This window comes from Macrobrachium nipponense, chromosome 4, assembly GCF_015104395.2.
Source record: "Macrobrachium nipponense isolate FS-2020 chromosome 4, ASM1510439v2, whole genome shotgun sequence".
Lineage (NCBI taxonomy): Eukaryota > Metazoa > Arthropoda > Malacostraca > Decapoda > Palaemonidae > Macrobrachium > Macrobrachium nipponense.
The window spans coordinates 132,084,299-132,097,218 of NC_061100.1; the positions used below are offsets into that span (position 1 = coordinate 132,084,299).

The 12,920-nt window shown below is 39.2% G+C and overlaps 1 protein-coding gene across 7 annotated transcripts in view; it reads right to left on the reverse strand.

The window, feature by feature from the left end:
- LOC135211180 (uncharacterized) overlaps positions 1-11,851 on the reverse strand; it is a 72,385-nt gene extending 60,534 nt beyond the window's left edge. For 2 of the 7 annotated variants that reach the window (XM_064244392.1, XM_064244393.1), the window contains exon 1: positions 10,899-11,089. In XM_064244392.1, coding sequence (XP_064100462.1) covers positions 10,899-10,920 — 22 coding nt within the window. In that variant the 5' untranslated portion in view covers positions 10,921-11,089. Of the gene's footprint in view, positions 1-10,510; positions 10,844-10,898; positions 11,092-11,668 lie in introns of those variants that run through there. The other 5 variants (XM_064244386.1, XM_064244390.1, XM_064244388.1 and 2 more) reach the window with 5 other exon arrangements.
- Positions 11,852-12,920: the final 1,069 nt, after the last annotated feature.

Below are 12,920 nucleotides of genomic sequence, written 5' to 3' on the forward strand. Positions count from 1 at the left end.
GGGAGGTGGGTGGGTACTTGATTATATATATCTGCCAGGTAAGTATGAACAAACTTTATTGTATCATAACAATATCATTTTGTTCATGAAACTTACCTGTCAGATATATATAGCTGAATCCCACCTTTGGAGGTGGGAAGGGACAGAATAGAAGGATTTTGGGAAACAAATGCATGCAGATGATTTACATCGGTGGTTCCACCTGTTAGCATAGCTGGCTTCGTGGTTACTGCCACGTAAGTCTGCTTGTGCTACTAGAGTTGCCAGCGAGGTAGAGACCTATATAGCTGGTGCACTCCAGATGATCTGTCAACAGGGGCGAGACCACGACGTGACTAGACCATATTGACCATACCATGAGGGCTAAGAAGTAAAATAAATATATATATATATATAAATATATATATCACCACCTGACCAACCTAGCCAAAGTTAAGTGTGTTACTAAGGCTTAAGAGTTAAGAAGTCGCCGTTGTCGGCGACTCAACAACTAAATTAAGAGCTCTTCCTAACCATTTTCTACAGGATAGGATTGAGTGGTACTTCTTGCCCCCAAGATTGTGTCTGCAGACACGTATGGCCCTAGCGAGCAGCAGATCTCATATGCCATCTTCACATCTCGCAGGGAGTGTGGAAGTGAACACAGAGTTGCTTCGCTAAAACATGGTACTCAGGATGTTGCTGAGTGCCATGCTCTGTTGAAATGCTTCCGAGGCCGCGCCCTCACCTCGTGAGCATTCAGATAAAAGATTTCAAATCTTTGTGCAAACACAATGAAGGAGCATTTTTGAAAGAACTCCTTAACACTAAAGCCAGGCTGTTCTTCGATATGGGCAAGTCTGGTCTTTTTCGGAACACTGCAGATTGCCCGATTGACTTCGACTTTCTTGAGTTATGTAGATAAAACTTGAGAGACCCGACAGGGCCACAGGACTCTCTCTGGCTCCTGCCCACTAACTTGTGCCATCCTTGCTTCCAAGCTCCTGGCCCAAGGAACAAAAACGGGTTTACCATTCTTAGGCCACAACGGAAGGGTTAGAGAGCACACCGCCTTGTGTTCTCTAAAGCCAAAACTTTGTGACGATGGCTTAAAATCTCACTAACCCTCTTGTCGTATCTAGGGTGGTTAGAAGAAGGCCTTCCTGATCACATGCAAGAACGTTAACAGGTAGGAGAGGTTCGAATGCTTTGACATCAAGAACTTCAGACTACGTCTAAGTCCATATTGAAAGCTTCGATCTGGACATGCACAGTCAGTCCGTCTGTACTAAAGTCAGGTGACCGACCAGTTGACCAGTCAGACGAATCAAGGACAGCAAGGCTGTACCCTGAAGACCATAAGGCACTATTTCTTCGCTGAAGGATGAGTGTCTGGACTGCCTGGGCGATTCAATCTAAGCAAACCTTGGGGTGTATCAACGCAACCCAACGTCGTCAGCGAATCCAAAACTCCTGACTCGAGCTTCTGGTGCCAGGAGAAAGGAGCGAGGAGCAAAAAGGCGATTCAGTCCCGAAGGAAGAATGGCCTGACAGTCCAACCTGGTCTCATGGTTACACGATCATCGGGGGTGGGTGGTAAATCAAACGCAACCGACTTCGTCAACAAGAAAACTCAGGGCTACTATATGTCGCCCTGATCTCGCACGAGTGGTCTGACTCCGAGAAAACAGGTGAGACAAAAAGTAGATGGTGAGCGAGGTTCGAGATTCCACAGAAACTCAAAGATCGTGAAGGCTTTGTTGTTTGACAGACGCAAATCTCTGAGCCCAAAGGCCGTCAACAACATATTTGCGTATTCTTTAATAGTTGTGACTGCCAGCTTATCCCATTCTTCAGACGGAAATGGAAGACGGTAATCTTATTCCTGTCAACATCTCGATAGCCTGAACGTAGTCAAGACTCAGAGCGGAGAGGTTATAGGTACCTTTCGAGTTAGAGTAGACCGACTCTCTCGGAAAAGGTCCTTGGAAAGTGAACTAGGAAGTATGTGACCTCTGTGAATCCAGGATCCTGAGGCCAACATGGGGCGATCAGCGTCATTGTCGCTCCCTGTGACGTCATAAATCCTCTTATTACATTTCCTAAGCGATTGAAAAAAGGGGAAAAGAGACTAAATATCCATCCCCGCCCCTTCAATATCATAGGATATGCGTTTAATGGTACCGATCCCGGATCGAGAATAAGGGAGCAGAGAAGAAGAAGCCTCTTCGTCCTCAACATTCGAAGAGAAGAATGAAAGGGCGTACACTAAAGTCTCGCACAACTCTCAACTTACTTCTAAAGAAAGATTCCACTCGGAAGTCAATAGTTGCTGCGTCGATCGAGGACGATTCGTACGGACTTTTGCAATCCCCGGTAACGAAACCTCTAGAGGATCGTTACATTCTACGCCTGTTGTTATAATAGGCTTTCTCGTAAACTCGAACAGGGACCGAGAGCAAGGAATACTTCTTAAGATATGAGAGAGCTGTGGAATATCAGAGTTTTGATCTGGACCACTGGTTCCAAACTCGTTACGAGGACTGGAGGGACTACTGAATCGCTTTTACTTCTTTCAGATTAAGATCCAGGACATCTGAAACCCTATCCAGATGTCCGGCACTTCTTTCTATCACCTCAGGTGATAAACGCACTGAGAGATATTCAGAATCATTCCTAGATCTTGAATAATATTTCAGTTTCCCGGTAGGAAAAAACTGTGGTCTGAATTGCAGTCTATTCGGTGGGGAAACAAACTTCTTCAGGAAGGAAATGGTCCCAGCAAGCTCATCCATTCCCTCCCCGAGTATGCCTTACTTCCCTAATAAGGCTGCGCTTTGCCTAAGCAGGAGAGCATATAAAAGTGCAATGTTGCGGTAGACTCGTAGTCTATACCGTGCGGTAACGAGCACCGAAAGGATTAAGAGATAACTCTGTTGAACATAGTAAGGCAAAACGAATGCAACGTTTATTCATTCACGTAAGAAATCCCCTCAATTCTTAGGATAAAGTCCGTGATTGTAGGGCAAAGGAGTTACAGTTAGTCAGTCCAATCCCGCAGGAGAGACGTAACCGCCAGCACAGAGATACGGTTAGTCAGTCAATCCCGCAGGAGAGAGAGACGTAACCTACGGCGCATGACAGCGCCCGATCTGTGTTACTGGCTCGGTTTGGACTGGCAAGACAGACACAGCGTGACAGCAGCAGCCCAAGCAGCTTACGAACGTCGTCTCTTAACTTTATGTCTGGGGTTGCCAGCTACCCTATTCTACGAAGAAATAGGTCCGTTATTTTTTGAGCCGAAAGACTCTCAAGCTGGTATATTTAAGCGAAACAGAAAACGCTAAATATATAGATGCGTTTGTGTCGTCAGAACACTACCATACAACGGTAAAAGATAAATCGGAAACTTCTGGAAGGCTGCAGGGAGTAACGATTAAATGTCCCTTAAAATAGACAATAGACCTCTCGGTTGCCATCCGAAGAGGTAACTACAGCAAGCGTATATGACTTGAAAACCAACCAGAAGTAAAATAACGCAAGGCAAAAATATGAAACTTATATCACAACAAAGTTTGTTCATACTTACCTGGCAGACATATATATAGCTGAATTCGGAAATACAGCTACATACATATCTGACAGGCAAGTTTCATGAACAAAACTTAAGAGAAATCGAAGCAGTCAGCTCAAGCTTCTTATGTTACTGGACCTAAGCGTTCATTGACGTAGTCTACAAGTCTATTTCTTGTACGAGTCTGCGAATGACGAATGAGAGCTCTTCCGAATCTTGTCAATAAGAGCTTATTCGCTTACGCAATATCAAGTTAATGAGATGTTTGTCAATGAGGAAACTAACCCATTTACGGGACAAAGAGATATTTTGTCAATGGGGGAATACCCACTTACTTGACAAAAAACGAAAGTATATTGTCAATGGGGGAAAGTCACTGAACTTGACAAAACGTAATCCAGGGAGTCAAGCATTTAAATTTTTTCGATTCCCGTCTCAAACGAGGAAGGGGCAAGAATCCTGTTAAGAGACTGGGCTTACGGCAGGTAGAACGACGATGTTCAATTCGGCAGACGTAGTCCCCGACTAGAAACTAACAAAATCTATCATCTGAAAAACCCTTTCAGATGGGCTAAAAAGCTTGCAAAATTATCCTGGGAAGAGGAAGAAACTCTCCAACCAGCTTCCTCTCCCGTATCAACAACTAATGCCTGCTAAAGCTTAAAATTTATGGCAGTATGGCAAAGGAAGTCCTGTCTTGCGCTTTCCTTGAAGAGCGTCCTTTTGATGAGAGCCTTTGCAAGAATCCCACTGAACGTTGGCCCGATAGTCCTGACGTGCAGGACATCGAGCCTTACATAACCCGTAACTGCCTTATCGCAAAGTCTTGACTGCGGTAGTGGCAACTTAAATTTATTGGCCGAATGGCAAAGGTTGCGGTAGAGCAAACGAGATCTTCCCTTGAGCTTTCCTTAACTCCATCCACCTATGCGAAAAGCAATATTAATTGACAGAGACCTCTTGAATTCACGAAACCCGATGTCTTTGCTGGGTTTCGAAGAAGAAGTTGTCTGTTCACTTTAAACTTGCCTCCGAAGCACTGCCTACTTCACATTCTTTGCAGGTTGAGGTAGAAGGTATCACCGGAGGTAAGGAGGAAAACATTCTTTAGGCCCATTATCGTCTGAAACAAGAGCTTGAAGAGTTCAACAGAAACGTTCAGCCAGGCGACACACCTGGCGTGCGCTGGTGCCAAACGCCTACGGCGTCCCCACTGTCGGGACCGGCGCGCCTCGGCGTCCACTGGAACGCGCTCGGCGTCCCCACGGAATGCGCCGCACTGTCCGGCGTCCCCAACTGGAGCGCCGCTGCCCTGGCGTCCCCACTGGTAGCCCCGCCTCGGCGTCACTTGGCGCGCACCACCCTGCGCGCGCCTGGAGTCCATCCGAGCGTCCCGGGCGTCCGCTCTCAAAAGCTTCCTGCTACTATGACTTCTTTTACGTATTTCTCGGTGGAAAGACGGACACGAGTTCAGGCGACGTTCGCCTTCTTACTTCTCACTGAAACGCATAACGAGAGAGAGAGAGAGGACGTGAAGCGTCCTCTTCTATAAAGCTTCTATTTAGAGGGCGCGAGTCCTTCCGAAAGCTCCAACCCCTGCATGGGGAGGACGCTTCGGAGGACGAGAAGCAATCTTTCAGGATTCGTGCAACGCATACGCCACTTTGGCAGTCTGAGCGGGGATTTTTCATCAAGAAAACTGCCGAAGGCACGCCAGATCGGTGGGGGTTCCTTGTAACCCTCCTTAGGCTTTCGACATGCTCCCTCCCCGGGTCCTGGGAGTCAAGCAGAGGTCCCGGCCTAGAGGCGAAACGAGGCCGATCTGACGCACCCTCCACTACACAAGGGGTATCACGCTGCACTTCTGCACTTCACTTTTACTCTCTAAAGCAAACACTTTCGATTCTAAGATACGAATCGAAAGAGTATCAGAGAAAGGGTAATTCCTCTACAGACACTGCTTAGGGCCCGAAGGCAACACTGCAGGGTTAGGAGTAACAATTACAGAAGTAGCACTTCACAGCAATGAAGGAGAGCGAGCACCTCTCGTAGACATATTCATAGCCCGTAGGCCATACTACAGGGTTAGGCAAAATAAAGTCTACAGGAAGGTTAGCAGGTTCACTACCCTGACTTTTGTTACTGATTAATTGCGTACATACGAATCATACTCTTTCCTTACGGAATTAAACATGTTACTGATTAATTGGCGTACATACGAATCATACGTCTTCCTTACGGAATAGACAAAGTCTCACACTCCTTACATGACAAATCTCAACAAAGAAGCAAGACCCATACCCCTCGTACATACCAAGTGCGGATCTACCGAAGCTTTCGGTAGCCACACCCTATCTTTTGCAGACAACCCCGTCTGAAACTAGCCTAACTAGATTCAGATATTTTATGCAAAAATGAATCAAATTCAAATCAATTTAAGATAGCGTATGCCTAGCCACAAATCCCACAAATCCAAGTAAATAAATCAAAAGACAATTAGGATACTTAGCGGCAATGAATTTGTTTCCAAAATCCTAAGACGGAGGTACTGAAAACAGGTGTTTTCAGCACCAGCGACAGAAAAATTATGAATAGAAAATGGGAATGGTTTCCTGATACCCGCCTCCCAGCGGCGGGAATGGGTACTAACCACCTGGCCGACCACTGCGTGTGTCGGAAGTTTTTAAAATTCTGTCGGACTTACAGAAAATACAGCATATATATATCTGACAGGTAGTTTCATGAACAAAATATATATATAATATATATATATATATATATATATATATATATATATATATATATATATATATATAACATATATATATATATATATATATATATATATACTATATAATATATATATTATATATATATATATATATATATATTATATATATATATATATATATATATATATATATATATATATATATATATATATATATATATATATATATAATATATATATATATATATATATAATATATATATATATATATATATCTATGTACATAATCTCTCTCTCTGTATATATATATATACTATATATATATATATATATATATATATACTATATATATATATATATATATATATATGATTCCAGATTCATTAAATCAGTTGGCACAAGTTATTTTAGCTAAATGAAACTTGTAGTTCTATAGAAAAAAAAATACTTTATGGCCTATGTTTTTATAATTATAGCATCACAATTAATTCTACTCAGAAAGTCAGTAGGCCTAAGTATTGAAGCTGAATGAAAATGGCATTTGTGGTTTATATATATATATAATTATATATATATAAAAATTATATATATATATATATAATATATATATATACACATATTATACACCACACATACATATATATATATATATATATATATATTATATTATCTATATATATATTATATTAATATAATAATATATATATACACATATATTAATAGCACACACCAAACATACAAATTAAAAATAATAATATAATAATATATATATATATTATAATACCATATATTATAATATATTAATATTTTAACACAACACCACCCCCCACCAACCAAAGCACAAACACACAACAAACACACCACATATATAATATTATATAATATTATATAGATATTATATTATTAAACTAATTAAATATATATATGTATATAAATATATATATAATATATATATTATATATTATATATATATATATATATTATATATATAATATATATATATCTATATATATATATATATATATTATATATATATATATATATATATATACATACACACCCACACCACCACACCACACACCATATATATGAAATAATATCTTCTATATCTATATAGTATTTATATATATATATATATATATATATAAATATATGTACATATACTATAATTATATATATCTATATATATCTACACACACATATAGTGTATATATGATATATATATATATATATATATACACATACATACATATATATACAGTGGAACCTCAACATACGAAAGTCCCAACTTACAAAAAATTCAAGTTATGAAAGCAGACACGAAGATTTTTGTGCCTCTACATACGAAAATAATTCAGGTTACAAATGGGTGTTACTGCAAAGTCCCGAGATTCATCCGTTCCGGACCGCCCAGAACAATTTTAAAACTGGCGCGCCACCAACTGAGTAGACTCGCCACCATCCTCCCGCTCTCCCATTGGTTCCTAATGCTAGTCACCGCCGTAAGATCCTGCTCTCCTATTGGTCAGCGTCTTTCCCATTGTACTCTAAGTAAAGGCGTTCTTCGGCCACTCGGTAGCAGCATCATTATTGTAAGCACGCCGAATTCGTTCGTTCATATACGATTTCGTTTGTTAACGTAAATTCATGTTAGTGATTTCACTTTGTACTTCATCGTGTTGTGTGAGAACTTTAGTACATAACTTAATTACGTACGTATAGTCATGGGTCCCAAGAAAGTTGCTGAAGTTCACCGAAAGAAGAGGATGCTTTCTATGGAGACAAAAATGGAGATTATCAAGAAGTATGAGGCTGGCATGCAGTTGGGTGTGCAAGAAGTATGAGGCTGGCATGCGGTTGAGTGTGATCACTAAGGAATACGGCTAAAATTCGTCGACGATAGGCACCATTCTTAAGCAGAAGGAAGCCATCAAAGCAGCTACACCTTCCAAGGGCATGACTATTTTGTCCAACAAGAAGAGCCATATATATATTACAATCCAACCTGTGTTAACAAAGAACATAATAATAGTCTGTGTACTATTTCATCCTAATTTCATTCCAGCTGTACCAATTTTAAAAACTATTGATATTAACTTAGTATTTAAATACAATATTTTGAGAAATAAACTAATTAAGAATAACCCGTCAAATTCAGGCAATATTGTATACAGTAGGATGAGGTGGGGTAGTACCATACTTGGATGGGGAAACAACATACACGTGCTCATAACAAAAAACTATCGGCTTTATTGTTTTTGTATATAAAAGTCTGTCAACTTCAATTATATTCAGTGTGAACCTGAAAATGTACAATATACTACAAAAGTACTCATTCCAAGTCCCCAGTTTTTCACTCACCTCTCTACTGTGGATTTAAGGATAATATAAATGTGTGTGCATGTCACTACTATGAGATTCAGGGCCTCTGTAACACGGTTTTTTTCGCAATAACTCTTTATCTATGCATTTCATAGATATAACGCTTAATCAGAATACACATTATATCTACACATAAATTTTGACTGTATTCTGCATTACGTAGGTTGAATAAATTTGATACTTATAATGTAAAAGTGACTTTTTTCGAAGACAGGCCAACTTACTCAGAGAAAAGGTTTCGAACGCACTCGTTACATAACTTATGACAGCATTTCTTCCCTCTTTCTCGATGGATGATTGGCTATACATAACGAAGGCTAGACCTCTGGCAACAATGATATAAAAATCTAAATACAAGCAAAGCAGTACACCTTTATGAACTCTGACACCTCTCCACTGATAATTGGCATAATGAACAAACCAACAAAATATGCTAATAAATACAAAAACAATTCGATTATTAGTCTAACTCCCAAAATAAGTGTCCTAAGAAATTACAGTCTACTTTATAGGTCACGATCAGATTGACAAGATGTAGGGAATAGTTGGTAATTATCAAAAACATAGTCGACAAGCTTGATTTGATAACTGCTATATTCAATGTCAAGCAATTTTTATTTATTGGCTATCTACCTATTTACTGAAAAAAAAAAAAGCTGGTACCCTAATTTGGCTTTAAACCTTCACCAATAATTATTGTCAGAATGATGACTTCACGAGGCTCCACCCACTTTGGCCTTGTTATAATTCAGGATAACACTGAAGGCTATCATGGGCATTGATGGATTAGAAAATTTGACTTCTGGATATAAAAACTCATTTCTCGAGTAGTAGTAAGGAGTGCCAAATGATCCTCAAGGATCCCAGCAGTTGGCCTAAACGTTTAATTCATGTATATTACTGCTATTACTACTGTTGCTACACTAGTGCTACAGTAGTATTACTACGCTAACACTGATACCCCACCCACTCCTATGTATCGTTCCGCCATTCATAAAGTCTTTATATCCAACATGGTCATGCGGCCTAAAGAAGAAGGAAAAAAATTATATCGGATGATCCGTTGGTCTGCTGGAGATTTTAGCACATATAAGCCTGTATTTACTTTGGATAAAAAATTTTATTTTAACAAAAATAGTTATATAAAGACTGTTTTTTATACAACTCTCTTTCTCTCTCTCTCTTGGTGGCATAGTGAATAGTTGATGGAAATGTTCAAAATCCTGAATGACATTACAAGTATTATAATCATGTTACGCTAAATAAAAATCAGACCATAAACATTGGATTTAAACTAGAAACTGAATAATTTCCTATTCAGGCTATAGTAAGTATGGCCACAGGCTTTCTCTTGACTGTATAAAGTTGCAAGTCGTAAGAAAATTGCAGTTTTGCAACCACGGAGACAATTCCTAATCCTGTTAGCCATTCTTGATTGCTATGGGTTTCAGAGCTGATGGAACAAGGTGAATGAGTTTCTGTCTGGTGGATGGACGGGGCAACATTTCGTAAAACGGTGTTTACCTTGCTTATGTAATGGATGTTTTTCGACTCTTGGCTCGTAATCATTGGCCATGGCGTCGGCTAGATAATTTTTACTCTATAAAAATTAAAACTATTGGGTTTAGGTTATTGATAATGCTGACAAAATTTGTGTGTGGTTGTAAAATATACATGTCAACTTTCAGCTACATCCGATGCTTTGATAAGGAGCAAAGTCCAAAAAACCGTGTTATAGAGGCCCTGAATCTCATAGTAGTTAAGCAGTGCAGTATGTGATAGCCCCAGCAGCAGCTCCCAACATTAATAAGTACAGCTCCTTGAAAGAAAATGCCATAGCCTACCTATCTGCTCACAGGAATAGTTTGCGGGTGACCATGATTTGCCTCAGCTAGCTATAGTTATGTAGATCTTGGTCGAAATCACGACCAACGATTGTTGGGCATATGGTGGCCTTTAGGCAAAGATCACTTGACGAGTAGACGTTGCCTACTAGCCTACATGTGTACTCGAGGCTTAGGTCTTAGATTTCAGACTATGATGTTGCAAAGAACCAGTTATAGCCTGGCTATTGTTCAGTAATTGGACCAAATACTTTTTATATGCATTGCAAACTATGTCCAGTCTAGGTGGGTGAAATCGATTCTCTTTGGATGACTCAAACATAAACATTAAATTTAAATAACATCACAGGTCCAAATATAGGTACTAGGTAGCCTACATTCACTGTACCTATACTCTTGTTATTTTCCATCTGTCCATCAGCCTGTGGTGTTTTTGTATGTTTGTTTATATGGTGTTTTTACTTTGCATGGAACCAGTGGTTATTCAGCAATGGGACCAACGGCTTTACGTGACTTCCGAACCACGTCGAGAGTGAACTTCTATCACCAGAAATATAAATTTCTCACTCCTCAATGGAATGGCCGAGAATCGAACCCGCAACCACCGAAGTGGGACGCTAATACCATACCAACCATGCCACTGAGGCGCTTGTTTTTGTATGGTAACACTGCGTCCCAAGCTTTAAATAGTTACGGTATGTGTAAGTTTTTGGTAAATAAAGGGATTATCTGGGTGTACATTTGCAACTGAAAAATGTTTTAATATAATTTACTGTATGTGAAGTACACCGTTAATATTCGAAATAGGATATCATTATTAGTGTTGAATGTAAGCTGAATGTAACTATCTAAAGCCCGGGACGCAGTGTTACCATACGGAAACACCACAGGCGGATGGACAGATGAGAAAAAAAAAAAATTTTGTAGTAGGTACTACCAATCTTACCAAGTTTGCCTAGGCTTGGATTTTGCGAAGTTAGAGGGTTAGGAGCTTAACCTAAGGTTACTAAACGATAACTTTTTTAAAATTAAGATTAGTTAACTTTGATAATTACACAGCGGCTGACTTTCTCAATATTAACAATTAAAAAATGAGTTAAGGAGACTACCCTGGCCACCACATTTCATGTGATCTTTGACAAAAACAATTGTACCTACTACCTAGGTATATATAGTCACCGTTATCATAATACTGGTCACATTAACAAGTCGGCACTGACACCTCTCCAGTTAATCTCTGAAACAATTTGCAATCATAATCTTGGCCTAACGACGGGTCATAACTGTCAGCATTACAGCATTATGACACTACACTTTCATTGTCATTGGAGAGCTAAACGAAGACTGAATGTTTGAAACGTTCATTTCGTACTTTGGGTTGGTTATGGTGGTGATCTTCATTAAAGCAAATGGGAAAAATAGTTTTATTGGTGAAATATATAGGTTTTTATTATGATTATGTTTAAATCATACGCAAAATGTTTAATAAGGAATTTTCTGTTAAATAAAAGATACTTAAGCGGCAAGGACGGAGAAAGTCGAATAAAAAACTGTCCGTACCAAGATTTAGATGAATGTTCTCAGATTTTATTGCACTACTTACCTAGTTCAAGGTGGTCTTGTGTTCAAGGCGACTTATTATGCAACTATATTTTCCGTAAATAGGTGATAAAAATGACAGACCAGTAAACGTTAGAACATGATTAAGCGAGTGCAAAGCTGTACTACCTAAAACTGACTTAAGGATTAACGTAGAGTCCAAAAACTATACAATTTTAAATTATTAAAAGCAAAACCAAGAGGGTAACCCGCATTTCCATTTTGTTAGTCTAATATCCTCTACAATTTCGAATTGTGGAATCCCCCTCCCCCTCAAAAAAAAAAAAAAAAAAAAAAAAGATCAGAGAGTATTCTTTCTGTTCATTGGATGAAAGAAACCGATACTTGTGAAAATCAGAATTGGTCTTTCACGAGCACGGTCTAGATACGTGGTCACGAGAAAAGGCAAATGCCCCGACCAAGGAATAGAAGGAATTGTAAATACAACCAAACCCCAACCGCTCCACCCCCCGCCCCCCACAAAAAAAGTTTATTGTGGAGGCAATCAAGTACAAAGAATACCTAAAATTATTATTTTTTTTTTTATCCATTTGTGGGATACTATCCATTGAGTAAAGCTATTCCCTCATTACAGTATAAGCAATTAGTTCCATGCTTTATTGTGATAACAGGGCATCATGTTGATTGATTGATTTATGCCTACAGCCAAGCACTGGGGCAACTGAAGTCATTCAGCGCTGAAATGGAAATTTGGTGAAAAGGTTTGAAAGGTGTAACGGGAGGAAAACTGCAGTTACACTATGAATTAATTGTTAAGAGAGGGTGAGCAATAAGAAAGAAGGAGGAGAAT